This window comes from Pristiophorus japonicus, chromosome 2, assembly GCF_044704955.1.
Source record: "Pristiophorus japonicus isolate sPriJap1 chromosome 2, sPriJap1.hap1, whole genome shotgun sequence".
Taxonomy (NCBI): domain Eukaryota; kingdom Metazoa; phylum Chordata; class Chondrichthyes; family Pristiophoridae; genus Pristiophorus; species Pristiophorus japonicus.
The window spans coordinates 373,408,954-373,433,667 of NC_091978.1; the positions used below are offsets into that span (position 1 = coordinate 373,408,954).

The window sequence follows — 24,714 nt, forward strand, 5'->3', positions numbered from 1 at the left end:
CTCGTTGCACCTCCCCTCCTCCTAATCTGTCACCATTCAGATAACAGTCTGTCTCTCTGTTTTTACCACCAAAGCGGATAACCTCACATTTATCCACATTATACTTCATCTGCCATGCATTTGCCCACTCACCTAACCTATCCAAGTCACCCTGCAGCCTCATAGCATCCTCCTCGCAGCTCACACTGCCACCCAACTTCGTGTCATCCGCAAATTTGGAGATACTACATTTAGTCCCCTTGTCTAAATCATTAATGTACAGTGTAAACAGCTGGGGCCCCAGCACAGAACCTTGCGGTACCCCACTAGTCACTGCCTGCCATTCTGAAAAGTCCCCATTCACTCCTACTCCCTGCCTCCCGTCTGACAACCAGTTCTCAATCCATGTCAGCACACTACCCCCAATCCCATGTGCCCCAACCTTGGGGAATATTGGGGAACAAAGAAGTGGCAGACCAGTTGAACAAATACTTTGGTTCTGTCTTCACGAAGGAAGACACAAATAACCTTCCGGAAATACTAGGGGACCGAGGGTCTAGTGAGAAGGAGGAACTGAATGAGTTGTTAACCTGTCGAATTCCCTACTGTAGAGAGTTGTTGATGTGAGTTCATTGGATATAGTCAAGAGGGAGTTAGATATGGCTTACGGCTAAAGGGATCAAGGGGTATAGGGAGAAGGCAGGAAAGAGGTACTGAGCTGAATGATCAGCCACTATCTTACTGAATGGTGGTGCTGGCTCAAAGGGCCGACTGGCTTACTCCTGCACATATTTTCTATGTTTTTATGAACACAATCAGGACTACAAGACAAAGCTATCTGCAGAGATTCAAGTGTACACCATCAGAACTACCAAGAGTTCCCACAGGAAGACCTGAGGAGTTGGTGCAGTCTGTCAGAATCCTGCCCAGTTCATCCAATAGCAGAGGTTTATGTGGAAGCATATCCTGCATGAATCACCTTCTGCACATTACATCAGGCACACTCAGCTGCAGTAGCCTGGCACCATGCTACATGGGAATATCACAAAGGACTAGCTTTCTAAGAAGTTCTGCTACAGAGGCACCGTGATGTGTCTACTCCACACCTCGGCAGTATAAAGGGTTCGATCCAAACTGGAATACCAGCTCATTTTCCCCAGCCGAGGTGCACACTCAAATTCCCCAATCCCAACACAGATTACAACAACTTGTATTTATATAGCGCCTTTAACGTAGTAAAAGGTCCCAAAGCGATTCACAGGATTGTTATCAAACTAAATTCGACAGAGCCACACAAGAAGATATTAGGACATATGACCAAAAGCTTGGTCAAAGAGATAGGTTTTAAGAAGAGTCTTCGAGGACAGAGGCAAGAGGTTTAGGGAGGGAGTTCCAGAGCTTGGGGCCCAGGCAACAAAAGACACAGCCGCCAATGGTGGAGCGACGGAAGTCGCGGATGCGCAAGAGGCCAGAATTGGAGTTCAGAGATCGGAGGGTTGTGGGGTTGTAGGAGGGTATAGAGGACAGGAGGGGTGAGACCATGGAGGGTTTGAAAGCAAGGGGATGGGAATTTTTAAAATCCAGGCATTGTTTAAACGGGAGCCAATTAATTACAGCTGTAATTAAAATTTTCAACCATAAAATTATCTTCAAATTGATAAAACATTACATCGTTTCTTAGCTGGGGGGGGGGGGTCTAATTATAAATGATCACTTTAATCTTGTAAAATTCTTGAAATGTAAATAAAATGATAGTTTATCACATTGTGGCATTTTGGGGGCATTGATCACCAATAATGACCATGACCAACACCTGCCCAAAAGCACCCACAACATTAATCTGAGCTTCACTACAAACCAGGCAAGACTGCATTGACAGACTTCAAGCCATAATGCCAAAGATAATTTGACAAGGAATCCCATTCAGCACAATGCGTTCCATCCTATCTAATCAGCACCACTTGGACCCACAGTATCAATTGAAGATTCCATTCAGCAGGAAATGTGCTGAACTAACCTATTGAAACATACAAGATACTGAGGGGGTTGGACAAGGTAGATGCAGAGAGGATGTTTCCCCTCGTGGGAGAATCTAGAACTAGGGGGCATAGTTTTAGAATAAGGGGTCGCCCATTTAGAACTGAGATGAGGAGGAATTTCTTCTCTCGGAGGGTCATAAATCTAAGGAATTCTCTACCCGAGAGAACTGTGGAGGCTGGATCATTGAATATATTTAAGGTGGAGATAGACAGATTTTTGAACGATAAGGGAATGAAGGGTTAAGGGGAGTGGGCAGGGAAATGGAGTTGATCCCAAGATCAGATCAGCCATGATCTTATTAAATGGCAAAACAGGCTCAAGGGGCCAAATGGCCGATTTCTGCTTCTTATGTAACCACCCCAGTGTCAGAACCGTGCTCTACCAGCACCAAAACTATTTTTCCAAAGCATGCAGCCCTATCCAAGAATGCGAACCAGACTCAGTGTGCAATCACTGGTTGCCCTCAGGTTCACCACCTGTCCTTTGCTTCAGCCCAGCATTGTAAGGGTCAACTGTGTTGGCCCCACTTAATATCCAGGCCATGCAATCTCAATCAGCATTAGCTAGAGGCCCCTCTGTACTGAAACACGTGCCAATCATAGCTTGATCACCCAAAACAAAGTGTCCAAAATCTTTTGTCAACCCATTTCCAGTTTCACAAGCCACAACATCCAGCTACGCTCCTGCTCGAAAGTATTACATCGGATATACGACAAAAGGCCATTCGGCCCAACCAGTCCATGCTGGCGTAATGTCTGAAGAGGGTGGTTCCCCCAGAGCACCTTTTTTGTCCAGTTAGTACCTGTATACCTCAGTGTTGTTGGGGGGGGGGGGGGGGGGGGGGGGAAAACAGATGGTGGACATTCAAGTCACAGGTGAGTCCCCATTTCCAACTTGGAGAACTAACCATTTCTTGAATCCTTGTGCATTACAGATCTGTTTTGCAATCAAGCATTAGTAGTAACCTTGCTTTCATTCAATTTCTGAAAACATCCAGGTTCCCAGAATATCCACTCCCAGGGAACAGTGCAAGTGACCTTCCTTCTCGAGTTTTCTCGGAGGTAGTCATGGTTCCTGATCAAGGTCACCCTTCAGAAAGCACTGCTGCAGTGGACACTGTGGGATTAGGGGCCAGGCCAGTGCTTGGGACTTTTGTTCCGCTGACTTGCTCTCACCCAAGATTGTCAGGTTACCTTTTGGACCTGTTGTAACTCTTCTGGGTGCTTTTTAATGGACAAACAGGCGCTAGAAGCCTATGCATTCAACAGAATCGCTACTCGGCTCTTGAATTGGTATTCTTGAATCGGACTAGGCATCCACTTCCACAGGCCTAGAAACTGATGCTGACTTAGAAAGTGATGCAGAGTATTTGGTCAATGCACCAAGAAACACAAACACCAAAGCAATTCAAGATCCTTGGAACAGAGACACTTTGATTTATACAGAATTGCCACCAAAAGTTTGGTCAAAGTCTTTTTCACCAAAGGAATAGCAACCAATACCCACAAATAGAATCAAACTCCCCACAAGTGAGTGGTGCAAATGCCATGGGATCCGAGATGAATAGGACCTCCCAGAGCCTTGCCAGACTTCAATCTTTCACTGAAAGATTTTCCCCGAGCAGCTTGGTCTTTTGAAGACTGTCCCCATTGGCAAAGGTAGCCCTAACAAACATTTACAGGTGCCTGCCAGCACTTTCAGACACACTAAAAACCTTTGTTGGATGAAGGAACACTTTTACAGACCTTGACCTACTGGTTGAGGCAGTTATAGAAAAGATTGCAAGATTTGCAACAGATTGCATTGGAATACCAAACGATCCGTGGGATAGGTAACTGGAAACAGCTGTAATCCGGACAAATGGGCATGCCAGATGAACAGTCATTGGGCAATCTAGCTAGAACTGAACTTTTGCAAGAACCAAATCAAGGCATCATAATCGGACACAGTATGCCTCATTACCCAAGCTTCCGTCCAAGATACTAACAAACTTATACAGCAACCAACCATAACTGAATTTTAGACTATCTTAAGTAGACTGTTAATATATTTTCATCCTATTCCAAATTAGAGGCAATATAAGAACGGGTACTCCAGTGCATTTTACAGCACCAAGTGGTGAGCCACAGTAATGGAGTAGTTATTGTGCCTAGAGGGCACCATGTCAAATACATTTTTAAAAATGGACTATTTAATCTCCGTGAAGTTTTATCATTTTGTATTTGGCATCCAAAACATTAAATTTTACATATAAAAGCCATTTAGCAGTGCATAAAGTGGATTCGTAAGACTATACACTTTAAAATATCAAATCCAAGTTTCTTGACATTGAACAATGCTGCCGAAAAGGATACTCACTTTTCCCTATCTGTTTTGTAGATACGTGCAATCTCTGGCACTAGCGGGTCATCAGGATTTGGATCACATAACAGTGAACAAATGGACAATAGAACTGCAAAAGAAAGATGTGATATCAATTGAGTTTTATTCTTCAACATTTACACATTTACCATTTATTCGAGTTTGAAGTAATCTTTCTCTGAATATGAAACTGGTTGTTCAAGAAAATCCTCAAGTTGCACAACATCCAAGTCAACATTTCCTATTCATGATGTTCTTGCAGTCTTCAGTGCAAATCAAATATGAATGTGCCAACGATTAGCAATAACCAGTACGTCAGCACTCACTGGAGGAAATATACTGGAAAAGTGAAATACGAGTCGAAATTCCGTCAATAGTTACAGCTCCAATTCACTTACTGTGCCTCCCACTGTCCCTTTGAAGTGGTTTTGCTTCAAAAGTAATAGAACACTTCGGTTAGGATCTGGAATGCATGGCCTGAAAGGGTGGTGGAGGCAGATTCAATCGAGGCTTTCAAAGGGGAGTTGGATAAGTACCTGAAATAAATAAATTTGCAGGGCTACGGGGAAAGGGCAGGGGAGTAAGATTAGCCAAGGTGCTCCTTCCATGTTGTAACCATTCTATCTGTAACAGCCCACAACAGATTCCAAAGATTTTTACCGACAAGTGTTCACCAAGGGTAATTATTCAGTCGCAAGTTGAGCTGCAGGATGTCATAGAACAAAGTTTTTGTGCAGCTATGAACTTGGAGAATCCAAGGTTGGAGCAGAATGAGCCTCAACCCACTGCAAGATACATTCCACCACCCACTTAACCCAATGCAATTCCATAATGGGCTTTCCGAAAGTTTCTTGGGCAATAAAACTGCTACTTAGATGTGCTTTGTGTAGAGTAGCTTGTAGCGATGACAATATATATATATATATAAAAAATTTAATTATAAGGAAACACTTGGTACACAAGATTCTGCAGCACAAGTTCTCCAGGAAAATTATATCTTAATCCTGTTCCCATCCCAAACCCTTAAGTTGGACAGATGCTGCAGCAGTTCTAGGTAACATTTCATCATTGACAAGGAACTGAAACAACTGGATTACAACTCAAAAGCACTCGCGATGAGCCAGTCCAGATACAGAACAAATCCGCAACTGAAGACACGAGCACCTCAGGTGCCAATCCCAGCCCAGTGACAACTTTGGTGTCAGTGAAAGCTGCTGGGACAAAGTAATGGGTCTTTGACACGTTACGCACCTCATCTCCCACACATGCCCGTGTTTTTATTAGCCTTACACAACTTATTTTTTTGCACTTCTGTATTTAAGAAACAAGAAATTTGTAAAATAAAAGCTCCCCAGGTGGCGGAACTCATCCCAGAGCGGTGATAGAAGTGCCACAACTTACCCCAGCATCTCCCCCACAGACTTCATTGCAAGGGGGACAAATAAAAAAAACCAACGTGGCCACTCAGATCTGTATCCAGCAAATGCTGCTACCTTACTGAAGGGGAAAACTGAGCAGGTTACTGGAGAGCGAGCAACACCCTGTACAGCTCGCCGCTGTTCATGTGTCAAGGTAGATGATTGGGTTGAAAAAAATAAAGTGGAATCCAGTGTGAAATCTACATTTGGATAGCTACAGGTCAGGTACTCAGAACCACCATTTGGAAGCAAGTAAAGCTGAGAATTAAAAACAGATACCAGTGGCAGATGTGTGACTTTTCCATGGTAAAAATCAGATGAATATCTATTTTATAAGCACAGAGAATCATGTAATGCATTATTCTTTTGGTCACGTAGAGCAGTGTCTCTTCAAGCTCAGTCTACTTGAAGTGTCGAGTGTTGTGGGTGATACGCAGGTTTGGGCCGGTGAACTTTGCACATTAGAATGTGCTTGGACATGACCATTAAGAGTGTTTTGTATCCATCGGCAGTGCGACACTTAACTAATTACTACTGGTGTGTCACCCATTGTTCAGTGATCTGGAGGTTACAATACTCGAATAGGAAGGAGGTTTGGTTTGTTAGACAAAAGAAATCAGCGAGGGGTAATTTTGCCCATATTTTTTGGGGGGGCTGCACAGCCCATTCAAAAGTCCATGCATACGCAGTTTCTGCAAATTAAAAGTCGGTTCAGCAGCTACGAGGGACCCCTGGAGCCCACCTTATGGGGCACATTGGTGGGGGCAGGGGGTGTAGTTTAGGGGGAAAGTGGGTTAATTTGTTTAGATACTGTGCACTTTGAATTGAAGAAAAATAAAACTCAAAGTTTGAAGCAAGGTTAGGAAATAAAATTATTGAAAGATATGAATGGATGAAAATAAAAATTATGCTTTCTCCCCTAACTATAATTGTTTCTGCTGTTATCCTTGTGGTTGGGGTGCAGTGGCTGTAGAGCCACACCTATATCTTCACTGTTGTTGGTGATGCTGGAAGGTGCCTGTCGCCATCTCCAGGCTCATACTGAGTTGACTCAATCAGCAGGGGCAGCACAACTGAAGGAGGGCAAGAGGGACAGGAAATAATAGGGGAGCACAGATGACTGAATGTAGTCAGGGGGAGGTGAAAGAAAAGCACCTCCGGGGGAAGGGGTGAGACCCAGCGTGTCTGATGGGCATTGTGTGGTGGGGAGAAAGGTTGGCCAGGTCAGGGATTGTTTAAATACAGGGACAAGTAAAATGTTGTAGTGTGCGCGCAAGGTGCAATTGCTCCAGATTGAGCTGCAGCTCTGAGCCCTAACTTTGGTTATCAACAAATCAATGATGTTGTTGCAATGCATTATCGAATTGACAGCATCTACCGGAAACAAGAGTAAAATTATCTTAATTAAGAATCATAGTTCTTCAAAAATGTTAAAACTTTCCTACATTTACACCTACTTTGGGCATTGTTCAATTATTTTTCAGTTTGATTGTCTGTGGTCTGCTGCAGCTAGAGGTAGTGGAAGTCAGGGCTGGAGGTCAAATGGCAAGAATGACCCGTCAGAGGAGGTAGAATAAATGGACCCAGTAAATTTGCCTATGATTAGATGTAAAGTATGAGATGTGTTACACAAGTGTCGCAGAATTGTGCAATGGCACACAGAACTTAAAGTATTAGATTGAAAATCCTGGAAAGGGGAAGATTTCTTGTAGTAAAACACAAATAACGATGCTCTTACTTGTAAAGGTGTCCGAAGGTTCTTTACAAAGACTTCCAACGTCTAATAATTGACAATGCCTCCAGTTTATGTAAATATTTTGTAATAATCTGAAGGAACTGTACTTCAATTAGACAAAGGAAACGAGATTAATTTGCTCCCATAAACTGGCTGCTAGCAGAGATTATTTACAGTTTAATCTCGACCATATACTGGCTTAGTTTCCAGTGAAACAAAAAGTTCAAAACTAAAATCTAACTTTTGTAAAGCTACTGAAAATTGCTCATTACTTCATCAATTTACAAAATTTTTCATCCAACTTATTAATTCATATTTATTTTCCCATTCCCTGGTTTAATTACCCTCGAAGTTTGCCTCTTTAAAAATATTGACAATGCAGAAAAATTACCAAGAAGCCACTGTTTCTCATTTCATTTCCAGTGAGTTCATTTTTTTTCTTAACCATTACCAAAAGCAAGCAGGCAAAGCTCAAAGTGCAGCCAATGGCCTGGCTACTTTGCCCAGAAAGTGCTAGGTGTTTTCGATTGTGTCCTTCAAAAATCAATAAAAGCTAGATTCACTGTACCTTTAGAAATAGTTAATGCAGGGGACCATTGTGATCTTAGAATATCGAGACAGATGCTGCCATTACTGTTAATATTTGGATGATAAATTCTTGTAGTAAATGCAACCTGCAAGAAAGAGAACACGTTACTTAATCAGCACCAACACACAAGCCAAGTTTGCTCTGGAACTATTTTTAGAACAACCAATTAAACCATCAATGTCGATGCTTCACTGTAAATGTGAAAATTGAGAGCTCATTAACCAGTCAAACACCGTCCACAAACTAAAAGCTCGCTTGTCTCTATGTAAAAGTTTAGTTGCCACAATCCACATACAACACGTCACAATTAAACAGTCTTAAAAAAGGGAGTTAATTCTTAAATTTGAGATAATCTTGACGGTACTGTAAGAGGAGAGAAGTTAATCTGGAGCAACTTGCCATTAACCACCCATTGAAGGAAGCAAAAAAGCAACTTGCATTTATATAGCACCTTTCATGACCACCGGACGTCGCAAAGCGCTTTACAGCCAATGAAGTACTTTTGAAGCGTAGTCACTGCTGTAATGTGGGAAATGCGGACAACTTACCAACTTATGCACAGCAAGCTCCCACACACAGCAATGTGATAATGACCAGATAATCTGTTTTTGTTATGTTGATTGAGGGATAAATATTGGCCCCAGGACACCGGGGATAGCTCCCCTGCTGCTCTTCAAAATAGTGCCACGCACTTTTTTTATGTCCACTTGATAGAGCAGACAGGACCTCAGTTTAACGTCTCATCTGAAAGACATCAAGATCGATTCTCGACCTGGGTATCTGAGCAGTGGCCTTGTGTAGCAAGCCAGGTTAGGAGCGAAACATCACACACTGGTTCCAGGTCACAGTCAACCCAGGAGATCAGCTGGTATTTTACAAAACACTAACATACAACTGGGATCAAGGCTATATTTTAATCTCAGGCAGACCCTCAAGTTCCACTCTTCTCCTTCCCAAGGAAAGGCATACTTGCCTTAGAGGGAGTGCAACGAAAGTTCACCAGACTGATTCCTGGGATGAGGAGAAATTGAGTAGATGAGGCCTATATTCCATGGAGTTTAAAAGAATGAGGGGTGATCTAACTGAAACACATAAAATTCTGAAGGGGCTTGACAGGGTTAATACTGAGAAAATATTTTCCCTGGCTGGGGAATCTAGAACACGGGGTCACAAACTCAGATTAAGGGGATGGCCAATTAGGACTGAGATGAGGAGAAATATCTTCACTCAAAGTGCTGTGAATCTGTAGCATTCTCTGAGATGTGGAGGCTCAGTCGTTGAGTATATTCAAGAGGTTGATAAATATTTAGGAACCAGAGGGATTAAGTGATTATGGGGATAGTGCGGGAAGGTGGAGTTGAGGTAGATGATCAGCCATGATCTTGCTGAATGGCGGGGCAGGCTCGAAGGACCAAATGGCCTACTCCAGCTCCGATTTCTTATGTATTCAGAGCAGAACACTGGAATCTGAAGCTGTAGAATTCTTGCCTTTTCACTCCAGTCTGCAGGCCACTTCATGCAGTGATCTGATCCAGGATTTCTGTCAGTCACTTTTCAGTTGGCACTCTCCAGTTTTCCCTCCATAAAAAAAAGGCATCAAGAGGACGTCAACACCTTTGCTTCAAGATTGAGAAACACAAAAATGAACCTGAATACTCCACTGCATAGTGCACCTGTCAAAATGATTCTGAAATTCAGTGTTATTTCCAGGTCAAATGTAGAGTAAATTGACATCCCAAAATGCAGAGCATTGGTTTAAGAGCAAGCCAGGTTAGAGCTAAACATTATAGCTCTGCTCCAGATCTCCGCACAACAGTCTCACCGAGCCCCTTTACAATTAAAGGGCCCGCTAAGTCCTTTATAATGAGTGAGAAACAAAAGTTCTATAGCTTCCAACTCCAGGAATTGGGATCTGTTACCCTCGTGTCAGCCTTGGTTCATCAATGGCACAATTTGCAGATGATACCAGGATCTGTGCAAGTGCTCGAACTGTAGAAGAGGTTCGTCTGATTCAGGCAGCTCTTAATGTGTTGGGAGACTGGGCTCAAGATTGGAAAACGATGTATAACTTAGTAAGTGCAGTGTTATGCATGTGGGCAGGGCAAATGCTCAACATTCATACACCCTCCAGGGAAAGACATTAAAGATGGCGGAGATAGAAAGAGATTTGGGCATTCTAGTGCATACATCCTTAAAGATGCACAAGCAATGCCGTGCAGCGATAGTTGGAGCAAATAGGGTGCTGGAGTGTATCCATAGGACAATTGAGTATAACACGAGGCGTAGAGTTCTGTCCTTGTACAAGGCCTTAGTCAGGCCGCATTTGGAATAGTGTCCACTTTTGGTCTCCTCACATAGTGGGTGATATTGAGGCTCTGGAAAGGGTGCAGAGAGGGCCACTAGACTAAGTCCAAGTCTAAAGCTTCTCAGTTATCAAGATAGGTTAAAAGAGTTGAGACTCTCTACCATAAAGCAGCGTAGACTTGGGGAGATATGATAGAGGTTTATAAGATAATGAATAGACGGTGTTTCAGCTGACAGTTTATTTCAATGAAATAGTTTAGGCAGGACCATGGGGCACACCGTTAAGTCGTATAAGGTTAGATCAAGGTTAGATGTCAGGAGGTGGTTCTTTCCCCCAGAGAACAGCAGGCCTCTGGAACAAGCTACCCTCATGTGGTGGATGCAGACTCACTGAATTCCCTTCGAGCAAAAGCTGGATTGGTTTCTGGCTGCGGCGGCGATCACCATCACCTTTTACAGCAAGGAGATACTGCAGGGAATCCAAGGCCAGAGTGACCTCCTGCACTAGTTTCAATCGTCTAGATGGGTCGGAGAGGAATTTCCCAGATTTTCTTCCCAAAATGGCCTGGGTTTTTTTTTTAAACTGTTTTTTTGCCTCTCCCAGGGGATCACGTGGTTTGGGGTGGGGTGCAGTGTATATGTTGTGATACACAAGGTATCTCAAGTGTGTGGGACAGGCTGGATGGGCCAGGTGGTCTTTACCTGTCCATTATTGTTCGTATGTAAGTAGCACTCTCACCTCAATCAGAAGGTCGTGGGTTCAAGTCCCACTCCAGAAACACTAATTATTTCCAGTCCAGTACTGAGGGAGCACGACACTATCAGAGGTGCTGTCTTTTGAATTCAACATTAGACCTCTTTTAGGTAGACATAAAAAATCCCACGGCACTATTTGAAAGAGTGGCAGAGCTCGCCTGGTGTCCTGGCTAACACTTATCCCTAGAGTACCACAACAATAGATTAGTTAATTATCTCATTGCTGTTTGTGGGATCTTGTTTGGGGGGAAATTGGCCGTTGCGTTTGCCTACATTAAAAGAGTGACTACAAACGTACTTAATTGGCTGTGAAATTCTTTAGGACGACTTGAAAGGTACAATATAAATGCAAGTTTGTTCCATCTTTAAACAGAGTGGAGGTTGAGAAATCTACAGGCATCTATAGCCAGAAGTAAAAGGTTGTAGGTAACTTCAGAAATCACTAGCTGATTTCACAATCTGCGACTCGGAGCACAGTTGTAATGTTTAGCTCCTGATCTGGATTAGTCTGTAAGGCACTGCTACGGGAAGTACTGCCGAGGAGGAAATACTCTAAAATAAATAGTGAGGTCAAAATGGTTCCGCAAGCAACATAGAAAATAGGTGCAGGAGTAGGCCATTCGGCCCTTCTAGCCTGCACCGCCATTCAATGAGTTCATGGCTGAACATTTAACTTCAGTACCCTATTCCTGCTTTCTCGCCATACCTACTGTATTAAAGAATGTCCACTGTAGCACTAAGCCACACCCATTGGCAAAGCTTGTGCTAGCTGATCTCAATTAGGGGAGGGCTGGAATCCTGTAATTCTCGGTTAGGATGGAGCCCAGGTACTGCTCCCGAAGGTTAGTCAGCATTCCAACCAGAAAGGCAGCATCGGTGGGCATCTAATGGGGGAAGAATCTGGATTGGCTGCGATGTCTTCCATTGTCACCTGTGCTCGCTGACCCACACTGACTTCCGGTTAAGCAACGCCTCGATTTCAAAATGCTCCTTAGTTTCAAATCCCTCCACGGCCTCGCCCTCCCTATCTCTTGGGACGTTTCATTATGTTAAAGGTGCTATATAAATACAAGTTGTTGTTGTCAAAGCCACTAACCAGCTTCACAGGGACTGCGTGGCTACTGAAGGACCATCAGCACCCATGGAAGCGTACACTGAAAATAATCATTGCCTTTGGAAAGTGGAAGAAAGAAAATCGCTTCAAATAGTGCAAAGCTTAAATCATTAGAGTCTTCCTTTCAAGTGGGAAAAGATGCACCACGTAAAGACCGCGATAACCAACTTTCACATTATCTACTTTAAATTTGTGCAAAACATTGTACATACTTGTCACAATCAGATCATGGAATATTGTAAATCTTTAAAATTAATTCTATAACTTAAGTGCTTTCCTAAAAGGATAAAGTAACACGTGGAATACAGCTCTTCCAGTTTTTAAAAATATTTCAACGGGTACAGACACACAGCAGGAGATCATTTCCATCAGGAACTCAGAGGATATGAACCAGTGATAGCCTGGGGAACATGTGGAGTATTTCATTATCTAGCAGGTTAGTCACAAGAACCACAAATGGTCCATTTTCCAAGCAACTACATTGGGAAATTTAAGCAGATATGCAATGATGCCTCCCTCAGTTTTGTCATTAGAATATATCTTCTACTTATCCCTCTGCACCCCAATGCTTAAATCTAACACTCAATTTGTCAGAGTACTTAAATAGTAACATTTTAGGCAAGCGTTTGACCGCCAATAGTGATGGATGTGTCAATAGCTCTACTTGCCTTGGGTGGTTTGAAAGGGTAGTCTGTAGGAAAGTGAATGGTCAAGAAGAAGACTCCACCCTGATATGGACTGTCATTCTGTCGAGAGAGAAATAAAAATTAATTTTACAATCCCTTAATAATAAAATCTTGTGCATCAAACGTTGAACAAATACTTACAGGTCCCATGATTGTGGCTTGCCAGTGAAACACTAAGAAAGAAAGAAATACTGGCCATTAGTATGAAATACAAGTCAGTTTGGACTGCTTCATTAGCCAATACAGACAGATGAAGTGAAACAACTTGTACAGTCGGATCCTAAATTTACCCGTGTTTAGTCTAAAGACAGGATGGTAAACTGCACACCACACATCACTGAAACGTGCCACAAACTAGGTCACTGGCTTTCAGTCTGTGCTCAACTTAACATCGCACATTCTCCAAGTGGTGGGTAGGCACTTACCCAAAAGGGACCGTCTGTTCCAGCCACCCAATCAGAACAGTGTCAGCAAATATTTAAAACAAATCAATATCCGAGTGAGTTACAAGTGAGATTATTTATGACTCCATTTAGAATCTGAATGGTTTATTTTAAGAATGAAACCTTAAAATGGGTCCATTTTAAAGCCCAACCGAGCAGAATGTGGTAAGTCTGCACTCCTAATGTCACGATCAAGTGCAAGCAGCACAACAAAGGAAGCACAGAAATGTAACTGGGATAACATTTACACAAACAATTGTCATACGAGCATGTTTTTGAAATGCTACGATGCTCCAACGGTAATTCTAATAATGAATATAAATAATGCCGATCAGAGATGTAATTTCCTCATTGTGAATTACAGAGGAAGGCGTCATCAACTATAGAAGGGAAAAAATTAAACCGGACACTATCGCTAAGATCCTTGTCATAATTGCATCAGGCAGTCTTCCGTAACTCTGCATTTAAGGTTCTTTGGGAACTGAGACCTCAGTTCTAAATCACTGGAGACACAAGGTTTTTCTGAGTGTACAAAAATCTACACTTACTCCATTCTAAGTTAGTTTGGAGTAAGTTTTCACCGCCTAAACTTTCAAAGCAGGCGTAAGTATCCTCTCACCACCAGACCGGGATACAGTAAAATAGCACCAAGGAGCACCATTTCAGAAATGGAGCACCGAGATTTCAGAGGAACTGACATACATTTACAGAATGAGGAGCCATATCCAGGAGCCTCATTTGTTTGATTCTAAATAAAACAAACTAGAGGAGAATCTCGATGTGGAATTCTGAGAAGCCATGCAAATCATTCTGGATCAAACACCAGAATGCTGATTTCCCTCTGTCAATACATTAAGACAATACCTATTCATAGCATGTAAAGTACTTAAGGCAACAGAAAGTAAAAGCTTCCACATTTGGGATCCATGGAGGTTCCCATTGCTCTGGTAGAATGATCTGTTCCCACTCCCGATAGTAGTAAAGGACATATGTTCTACTGTTACGCTTTCTTCATGCTGAATTTACAGGGTTCTGTGCCACAGAAAAACAATTGCCTGGATTGAGAGAGAAAGATGAAGTCCTATGTACAAGATAATACTTGAGCGCAATGGAATGACACTGAACTGTCTCCAACGAAAGACATGGTCTTGTGACTGCCCAGTCAGGTTACCAAATATGTTGGATCTAAAAGAATTAAGTTTGGCAATTTTATATGCAGGAACTAACGGGGCCAAGTTTCGGCCCGAGTTGCTCCTTTTTTTTGGAGCAACTGGTTTAGAATGGAGTATCTTAGAAATTGCAATTCTCAGCATTTAGTATGCTCCAGTTCTAGTCAGTTAGAACAGTTTCATTTTGGAACAGTTTTTTCCCCCCCCCAAAAGGGGGCGTGTCTGGCCACTTACGCCTGTTTTGAAAGTTTAGGCAGCGAAAACTTACTCCAAACTAACTTAGAATGGAGTAAGTGTAGATTTTTGTACGTTCAGAAAAACCTTGCCTACACTAAGAAAATCAGGCATAGGTTACAAATCAGGCGTAGGGAAGGGGCGGAGTTTCACAAACATGAAACACATCACTTTTACAAATAAACAGCCGTCATCAATAATAAATGATAAATAAATCAACAAATCCACCAATAAATAAATCAAAAAAAATTTAATTTTAAAAAAAAATCATAAATTAAAAATTAAGTTTCTACTCACCGACTGCAGCACCAGGAGCCCTCCAACAGCGAGCTGGGACAGGGGTCCCCCCCCCAGTGTCTCTGTCAGTGTCTCTTTCTCTTTCCGTCAGACACTGACAGAGAGACACACTATGTGTTTCTGACAACGGGGGGGGAGGGGGAAGAGGAGAGGGGGGGAGGGGGAAGAGGAGAGGGGGGGAGGGGGAAGAGGAGAGGGGGGGAGGGGGAAGAGGAGAGGGGGGGAGGGGGAAGAGGAGAGGGGGGGAGGGGGAAGAGGAGAGGGGGGGAGGGGGAAGAGGAGAGGGGGGGAGGGGGAAGAGGAGAGGGGGGGAGGGGGAAGAGGAGAGGGGGGGAGGGGGAAGAGGAGAGGGGGGGAGGGGGAAGAGGAGAGGGGGGGAGGGGGAAGAGGAGAGGGGGGGAGGGGGAAGAGGAGAGGGGGGGAGGGGGAAGAGGAGAGGGGGGGAGGGGGAAGAGGAGAGGGGGGGAGGGGGAAGAGGAGAGGGGGGGAGGGGGAAGAGGAGAGGGGGGAGGGGGAAGAGGAGAGGGGGGGAGGGGGAAGAGGAGAGGGGGGGAGGGGGAAGAGGAGAGGGGGGGAGGGGGAAGAGGAGAGGGGGGGAGGGGGAAGAGGAGAGGGGGGGAGGGGGAAGAGGAGAGGGGGGGAGGGGGAAGAGGAGAGGGGGGGAGGGGGAAGAGGAGAGGGGGGGAGGGGGAAGAGGAGAGGGGGGGAGGGGGAAGAGGAGAGGGGGGGAGGGGGAAGAGGAGAGGGGGGGAGGGGGAAGAGGAGAGGGGGGGAGGGGGAAGAGGAGAGGGGGGGAGGGGGAAGAGGAGAGGGGGGGAGGGGGAAGAGGAGAGGGGGGGAGGGGGAAGAGGAGAGGGGGGGAGGGGGAAGAGGAGAGGGGGGGAGGGGGAAGAGGAGAGGGGGGGAGGGGGAAGAGGAGAGGGGGGGAGGGGGAAGAGGAGAGGGGGGGAGGGGGAAGAGGAGAGGGGGGGAGGGGGAAGAGGAGAGGGGGGGAGGGGGAAGAGGAGAGGGGGGGAGGGGGAAGAGGAGAGGGGGGGAGGGGGAAGAGGAGAGGGGGGGAGGGGGAAGAGGAGAGGGGGGAGGGGGAAGAGGAGAGGGGGGGAGGGGGAAGAGGAGAGGGGGGGAGGGGGAAGAGGAGAGGGGGGGAGGGGGAAGAGGAGAGGGGGGGAGGGGGAAGAGGAGAGGGGGGGAGGGGGAAGAGGAGAGGGGGGGAGGGGGAAGAGGAGAGGGGGGGAGGGGGAAGAGGAGAGGGGGGGAGGGGGAAGAGGAGAGGGGGGGAGGGGGAAGAGGAGAGGGGGGGAGGGGGAAGAGGAGAGGGGGGGAGGGGGAAGAGGAGAGGGGGGGAGGGGGAAGAGGAGAGGGGGGGAGGGGGAAGGGGAGAGGGGGGGAGGGGGAAGGGGAGAGGGGGGGAGGGGGAAGGGGAGAGGGGGGGAGGGGGAAGAGGAGAGGGGGGGAGGGGGAAGAGGAGAGGGGGGGAGGGGGAAGAGGAGAGGGGGGGAGGGGGAAGAGGAGAGGGGGGAGGGGGAAGAGGAGAGGGGGGGAGGGGGAAGAGGAGAGGGGGGGAGGGGGAAGAGGGGAGGGGGAAGAGGAGAGGGGGAGAGGAGAGGGGGGAGGGGGAAGAGGAGAGGGGGGGAGGGGGAAGAGGAGAGGGGGGGAGGGGGAAGAGGAGAGGGGGGGAGGGGGAAGAGGAGAGGGGGGGAGGGGGAAGAGGTTAGAGGATAAGGCGGCCGGGGGGGGGGTAGGGGAAGAGAGCCAGAGGGAGTGTGAGCTAAACAGGGGAGGAAGCCGGAGCCACAGCAGGAGCTGGAGGAGGGAGGTGCAGTCTGATCGTCGCAGCCCCAGTGAGCCCCATTGGGCCGTGCTTCGGGTGCCTGGAGCTACTGCACTTGCGCGCCCACTGTAGCGCGCATGTGCAGAGGTCCCGGCACTGTTTTCAGCGCAGGGACCTGGCTCCGCCCCCCACAGCTCGTGCTGCGCCGCGCCGAGGGCCTGGATCGACCTGAGGGAGTGGGTTTGAGTGCGGAAATCAGGTGTGGCTCGTGGGGCTACGCCGTTCTAGGCGCGGCCCGAAACTTGACCCCAACGTGTGGTTGTACAAGTGTTAAACTCAAGTATAAAATAAAAGGGGCTCAAATAGTTGAGAGTTTATTGAGAACATTCAAACCTCAGGTGGGAGCATCACTTTTAAAAATTCCAAGCATCTTTCATTGGATTGCATAGAATTTACAGCACAGAGACAGGCCATTTAGCCCAACCAGTCCATGTTTCACTCGAGCCTCCTCCAGTCTTTCCTCATCAGCATAGCCCTCTATTCCCTTCTCCCTCATATGTTTATCTCGCTTCTCCTTAAATGCATCTGTACTATTCACCTCAACCACTCCCTGTGGCGGCAAGTTCCACATTCTCACCACTCTGGGTAAAGAAGCTTCTTCTGAATTCCCTAATTCATGAAACTAAAAGACCTTAGTGGTTCTGCAACTCAGCGTCACATCACTAAAGGGGGATTGAATTCACATGGCAGCCACTTCAACCTAGGCAAACTAGGTGCCAATCCTGGGCACTCCGAGAGTTGAACACTAGATTTCTATTTAGCAATGCTACAAGTTTCCACGGAGAAATCCTGCACTCCTACATTATTAGATCCCATCGGTGAAAGATTCGAGGGTCAGTTGATGTTTTGAACCAGATACCCTTAAGAACCTCTTTTTTCTGTAAGCAACAAAACAATGTCGAAACCATGATTTGAGGCAAATCATGGTAGAATGGCTGGACCAATTTCTGTTGATCATAACCAGTGACAGTCCCTATTCTGGCAGTTTGTCTCCCTGAAGGACTGCAGGGGTATCCGAACTAATCAAAATCTAATCTCGCTTACGTGCAAGCATTTGTGGCCAAATCCAAACGGTTTGGCTCTGCTACTTGCAATTATGTACCCTATGCTTTGGAATTCCCTCCCTAAACCTCTCCAAGACGTTCTTTAAAACCTACCTGTTGGTCAGCTGTCCCAATATCTCATGCGGCTGTGTGTCACATTTTCATCGATAATCGCTCCTGTGAAGAGTCTGGGGATGAGTTACTACATTAAAGGTGCTTTGTAAATACAAGTTGTTGTTGCCATAGTCTCAGAATGATCAGGGCAAACACGTAAGCAGTCTCTCCCAGACTTCACAGCCAGGTCTGTTACAATCCAAACTTCGATTCTGACACTAACAGTGACTCCAATATTCCTAGTTAAATGGTCACTGGCCCGTGGCCTGGGAAAGCAAGTGACGAAGCCAAAAGTTTGCATGGAGTATTCTGTTAATCCCAATGAAGTAAATATTGGGAGAATCCATGTGAAGTGATGTAATCTTCTCAGGGACACTATTTACTCCTCTGGAAAGTTTCAACCAATATTTGGAGTGGCAACCAATGGAAGACAGCACTGTATTTAGGTGGTGGGGAGAGAAGACACACCAACAGAGTCAAACACGGTGCACCTTTTGTACAATAACTCAAATCCATTTCAAATATTGTCCCACTAGCAGCAAGACATAACTCCCAGTTCTTCACCTTAATGCGAGATAGCTCAGAACTCTTGCCAGAAAACAAATCAATTTGGAAGCACAATACCTACCATTGTATCAATGTCTACATCCACGTTTCCACAGTACCAGCAATCCACGGGCCCAGCAATCCACGGGCCCAACTTATTCACTGGGTGTGAAGCTCTTTTGGAAATAGAGGGAGCACTATACAAATGCAAGCTCTTCCTTCTAGTCACTACTGTTAAGAATATGGATGTAGACTTGGTCCTTGCCCAAAAAATTTATCTTCCACTGTAACTTCAAGCATCCTAATTTCCCCACGTACTGGGCACTAGAGTCAATGCATTGGAACTTACTGACATTATGTCTATTTGGTCCTTAAAGAGGCATGTTCCTGGAAAGGGCAACCATGCAGCATGCCATAGGCTCTCAGCCACACAACAGTAGGAAACTGTGGGCTGTGTACAGAGGTTCCCATAATTAAGATTTACACTAGTTTGGCTTTTGGGATATTGCCTACAATAGCTGGACAAGTATTAGCAATTAACATGGCTGTTACAATACTTGGATCACAACAACAACGTGTATTTATATAGCGCCTTTAACATAGTGAAATGTCCCAAGGCACTTCACAGGAGTATTATGCGATAAAGATTTGACACCGAGCCGCATAGGTAGAAAATAACACAGGTGACCAGGTTTGAAGGAGAGTCCTGAAGGAGGAAAGAGGTGTAGAGAGGCGGAGAGGTTTAGGGAGAGAGTTCCAGAGCTTGGGGCCTAAGCAACAGAAGACACGGCCACTGATGGTGGAGCGATTACAATCAGGGATTCTCAGGGGGGCAGAATTAGAGGAGTGCAGCCATCTTGGGGGGTGGGGGGGGCGGGGAGGGTTGTAGGGCTGGAGGAGATTAGAGATAGGGAGGGGCGAGGCCATGGAGGGATTTGAAAACAAGGATGCGAATTTTGAAACCGAGGCGTTGCTCAACCGGAAGCCAATGTAGGTCAGTGAGCACAGGGGGTGATGGGAGAGCAGGACTTGGTGCGAGTTAGGACACAGGCAGCCGAATTTTGGATCATCTCTAGTTTACGTAGGGTAGAATGTGGGAGGCCAGCCAGGAGTGCGCTGGAATAGTTGAGTCTGGAGGTAACAAAGGCACGGATGAGGGCTTCAGCAGCGGATGAGTTGAGGCAGGGGCGGAGACTGGCGATGTTATGGAGGTGGAAATAGGCGGTCTTAGTTATGCTGCGGATGTGTGGTCGAAAGCCCATTTCAGAGTCAAATACGACACCAAGGTTGCGAACAGTCTGGTTCAGCGGAGTTGGGAAGAGGGATGGAATCAGCGTCTAGGGAACAGAGTTTGTGGCGGGGACCGAAAACAATGGCTTCAGTCTTCCCAATATTCAATTGGAGAAAATTTCTGCTCATCCAGAACTGGATGTCAGACAAGCAGTCTGACAATTTAGAGACCGTGGAGGGGTTGCGAGAAGTGGTGGTGAGGGAGAGCTGGATGTCATCAGCGTACATGTGCAAACTGATAACTCACTTATAAACAAATTTCTCATTTAAAGAAGCTCTCTCATTTAACGAAACTCAATACAATTTGTAAATTGCAACAGTTAAAAACAAAAGTGCACATCCCACTATCTAACCTGTTAAATTATTTTCCTCAGGACACAAACACTTCCCTGTATTAGATGATTATTTAACAAACAATTTGCATCCAGAAACCCAAACACAATCAGCTACATGCTGTGTAAACAGAAGCCTACAGTAATCTATTTGGTCTCAACAAAACTGGTGCAAATTCTCCCTTATATTCTCTGGTTTAGAAGAACAAGAGGTGATCCCATTGAAACATTCGTTTCTTGGGGGGTGTGGGTGGGGAGATTGACAGTAGATGCTGAGAGGTTGGTTCCCCTGGGGGGGCAGTCTCAGGATAAGGGTTGGTCATTTAGGTTATGAATCTTTGGAATTCTCTGCCCCAAACAGCTATGGATGCTGAATCGTGGAATATATTTAAGGCCGTGATCGATAGACTTTTGGACTCTGGGGGAATCAAGGGACATGGGAACAGTGCAGGAAAGTGGAGTTAAGGTCGAAGATCAGCCATGACCTCATTGAATGGCAGAGCAGGCTCGAGAGGTCGAATGGCCTACTTCTGTTCTTATTTCTTATGTTATGTTCTTATGGCCCTACTGTGGAAAGGAAGTCAATACACCCAGGGAGAGTCCATAATAGAATCCGTCAGGTTCATTGGGACAAAATCCAACACAAGGTATCCAAGCAGATGTATTTTCAGAGAGGAAATGGGCCCATTTCCAGGAACTACACTGCCTTCCTTTCAACTCATCTGCTACAAAGGGACCCGATTCTTTAGCCAGAGCAAAATCTGAGTCTACTACCTGTTGCAATATTTGGGGCACATGATGTTAGCACCATGAAGGACCCTGAACCGAGTGAATAAATTCCACTTAACGAAATGGCAGAAGACATGGTATGAAGTGAAGCTTTTAGATAAGGAAGGAACTTCCTCAGTCAACTGTTTGATTTTGCAATTATATTGGTGCTAGCCAAGATGTACAACTCAACCCAACCCAAAATGCTAGCGACTGCGCTAGTGCTGACCAGTGCCCGAACAGGCACTTCCGGGACTGGATTAACTGCAGAGAACTGAGGCCAAAAGCTCTGCAACTAAACTAACAGATTACAACAATCCAAGACTTTGCCTCAGCCTTCAACACCTTGCAGTTATATAGCGCCTTTAACGTAGTAAAAAGTCCCAAGGTGCTTCACAGTATTATTTTTAAAAGTCACATAAGGAGAAAATAGGGCAGATGACCAAAAACTTGGTAAAAGGGGTTGTTTTTGATGTGTCTTAAAGGAGGAGAGAGGTGGAGGTGGAGAGGTTTAGGAAGGGAGTTCCAGAGCTTGGGGCCATGCAGCTGAAGGCACGGCCGCCTATGGTTGAGCAATTAAAATCGGTGATGTTGAAGAGGCCATAATTTGAGAAGTGCAGACATCTCGGGAGATTGTGGGGCTGGAGGAGATTAGAGATAGGGAGGGGTGAGGCCATGGAGGGATTTGAAAACAAGGATGAGAATTTTATAATCGAGGTGTTGCTGGACTGGGAGATAACGTAGGTCAGCGAGCACAGGGGGTGATGGGTGAATGGGACTTGGTGCGAGTTAGGACACGGGTCAGTGAGCACAGGAGGTAATGGGTGAGTGGGACTCGGTGCGAGTTAGGACACGGGTCAGTGAGCACAGGGGGTGATGGGTGAATGGGACTTGGTGCGAGCAAGAACAAGGATGGCTTTATTGCTCCAAAGAATTATCTTTAACTTAACCCAAGACGTTGCTAAATTGGAGACATCATTCATGATGGATTTCCGGCTGATAACAAGCATTTTGCACTGTGACAAGCTTAATAGTACTAGGTACTGCATCACTCAACAACAACAGCCACAATCTACGATTAGAAAGTATGCTTGGTATTTAGAGATCTTAAAAAATCTGCCAACATTGACAGATGCCAAGGCCAAAGGGAGATCTGTCCAAACCAAGGCTACTGCACCAAGGTGACTGTTGATTAAATGGCAAAACCTAGATGAGGTCGGTTAAAAAAAAAACATAACAGCTTCTAAACCTGCTGCAGATATTCAAGAGTAAACACCTGCTATTCTTCAGTGGAGCTTGGTAGCCACTGTACATCTGCATGCAAACTGCACACAGCTGCAGCTAACAGACAAGGCGAGGATTCACAATGAGGTCATTTATAAAGAAGACAGTGAAGAACACCTGATGCAACCACGCCAATGATCTTGAGCGTCTTGGATGTTTCCTTCCGTAGGAAGCTGGCAATTTCCCAGTTTTAAGTGGAGTTTAAGGAACGCACGTGTTGTAGAGACATTTCATTTTTTTTTTAAAAAGTGTGTACCATTTCATTTAAAACACTCACTGTCATCTCCAACTGGACCTGCAGAACACTGTGCTGGAGGATCACGGGCCAAGTCATTGAGTTCCTGGATTTAGAAATGAAAACCCAAGTTACAGTTTCAAAAGACAATCTTCAAAACAGTGGTTATTTGAAATGACAATTACATGTGTCACACCGTTTGAAAGTATTAATACATTCTGCAAACTGGTGACATTAATTAGGCAATACAAAGGTGTGCCCAAAATACACGACTGTACAATAATCCAACAGTTTCATGATCACTTTTTTGCAAATAGCAGCTTTTTATTACAAGATTTTTTTAAAAACTGAAAACGGAAAAGTGGTGAACGGTTATTTTTCAGACTGGAGGGGAGTGTATAATGGTTGATATTAGGGCCACTGCTCTTTGATATATTAGTGACTTGAACTTGGGGGTAGGGGGCATCTTTTCAAAGTTTGCAGATGAGACAAAGCTTGCAAATGCAGTAAACAATGAGGAGGATGGCAGCAGACTTCAGGACAGACAGACTGGTGAAATAGGCAGACACATGGGAGATTCCACTTTTACCTGGAATGCATAGAAGTTATGCATTTTGGAAGGAAAAATGAAGAGGGGCAAATTTTAAAGGGGGTGCAAGAACAGGGAGGCATACATAAAACTTTGATGGTGGCAGAGCAAGTGGACGTGGCAGTTAAAAAAGCATAGGTAGAGAGAGGCATAGAGTACAAACGCAAAGAAGTTATGGTAAACCTTTTATAAATCACTGATTAAGCCTCAGCTGGTGTCCAATTCTGGGCACCACACCTCAGGAAGGATGTCAAGGCCTTGGAGAGGGTGCGGAGGAGATTTACCAGAATGGTCCCAGGGATGAGGGACTTCAATTATGTGGAGAGACTGGAGAACATAACATAAGAATTAGAAGGAGTAGATCATTTGGCCCCTCGAGTATGCTCCGCCATTCAATATCATGGCTGATCTATCTCAACTCCACTTTCCTGCACTATCCCCATATCGCTTGATTCCCTTAATATCCAAAATCTATTGATCTCTGTGTATTGAATATACTTAAATACTGAGCATCCACAGCCCTCTGGGGTAATGAATTCCAAAGATTCATCACCCTTGGAGTGAAAAAATTTCTCATCTCAGTCCTAAATGGCCAACCCTTTATTCTGAGACCCCTGGTTCCAGACTCCCCAGCCAGAGGAAACATGTACCCAGTCAAGCCCTGTAAGAATGTTCTATGTTTCAATTAGATCACCTCATTCTTCTAATCTCGGGAGACTATATGCCTAATCTACTCAATCTCTCCTCATAGGATAATCCCCCCCATCCCAGGAATCAGTCTGGTGAACCTTTGTTGCACTCCCTCTATGGCAATTCTATCCTTCCTTGGGTAAGGAGACCGAAGATATACTCAATACTCGAGGCATGGTCCCACCAGGGCCCGATATAATTGCAGTAAGACGTCTTTACTCTTATACTCAAATCCTCTTGTAATAAAGGCCAACACACCATTTGCTTTCTTAATCGCTTGCTGTACCTGCATGTTAACTTTCAGTGCTTCGTGTACAAGGACACCCAGGTCCCTCTGAACACCAACATTTCCCAATCTCACACCATTTAAAAAATACTTCACTTTTCCAACCAAAGAGGATAACTTCACATTTCTCCACATTATATTCCATTTGCCATGTTCTTGCCCACTCACTTAGCTCGTTTATATCCCCTTGAAGCCTCTTTGCGTCCTCCTCACAACTTACACTAGCTTTGTATCATCAGCAAACTTGGATATTACATTTGGTCCCCTCATCCAAATCATTGTGAATAGCTGAGGCCCAAGCACCGATCCTTGCGGTACCCCATCAGTTAGTCTGCCAACCCAAAAATGACCTGTTTATTCCTGCTCTTTGTTTACTGTCCCTTAACCAATCCATGCTAGTACATTACCCCCAATTCCATGAGCCCTAATTCTGAAAGTCCAAATACACATCCACTGACTCCCCCATATCTAGTCTGCTAGTTACCTGAAAAAACTTAGATGTGTCAAACATGATTACCTTTTCATGAATCCTTGTTGACTCTGCCCAATCATATTATTAATATTTTCTAAGTGTCTTGTTA

General features: G+C 45.3%; 1 protein-coding gene across 4 annotated transcripts in view; it reads right to left on the minus strand.

Moving 5' to 3' along the window:
• Nucleotides 1-24,714, minus strand: part of LOC139251034 (ubiquitin-conjugating enzyme E2 D2-like) — a 44,054-nt gene that overhangs the window by 13,793 nt on the left and 5,547 nt on the right. For 3 of the 4 annotated variants that reach the window (XR_011591376.1, XM_070873150.1, XM_070873151.1), the window contains exons 2-6: nt 22,611-22,674; nt 13,124-13,173; nt 12,965-13,042; nt 8,102-8,207; nt 4,378-4,471 (exon numbers count right to left, since the gene is read on the minus strand). Coding sequence is in view for 3 of the 4 variants with exons in the window: in XM_070873150.1 (XP_070729251.1) it covers nt 4,378-4,471; nt 8,102-8,207; nt 12,965-13,042; nt 13,124-13,173; nt 22,611-22,674 (392 nt within the window). In the remaining variant the exon portion in view is untranslated. The remainder of the gene's footprint in view (nt 1-4,377; nt 4,472-8,101; nt 8,208-12,964; nt 13,043-13,123; nt 13,174-22,610; nt 22,675-24,714) is intronic. The other variant, XM_070873152.1, reaches the window with a different exon arrangement.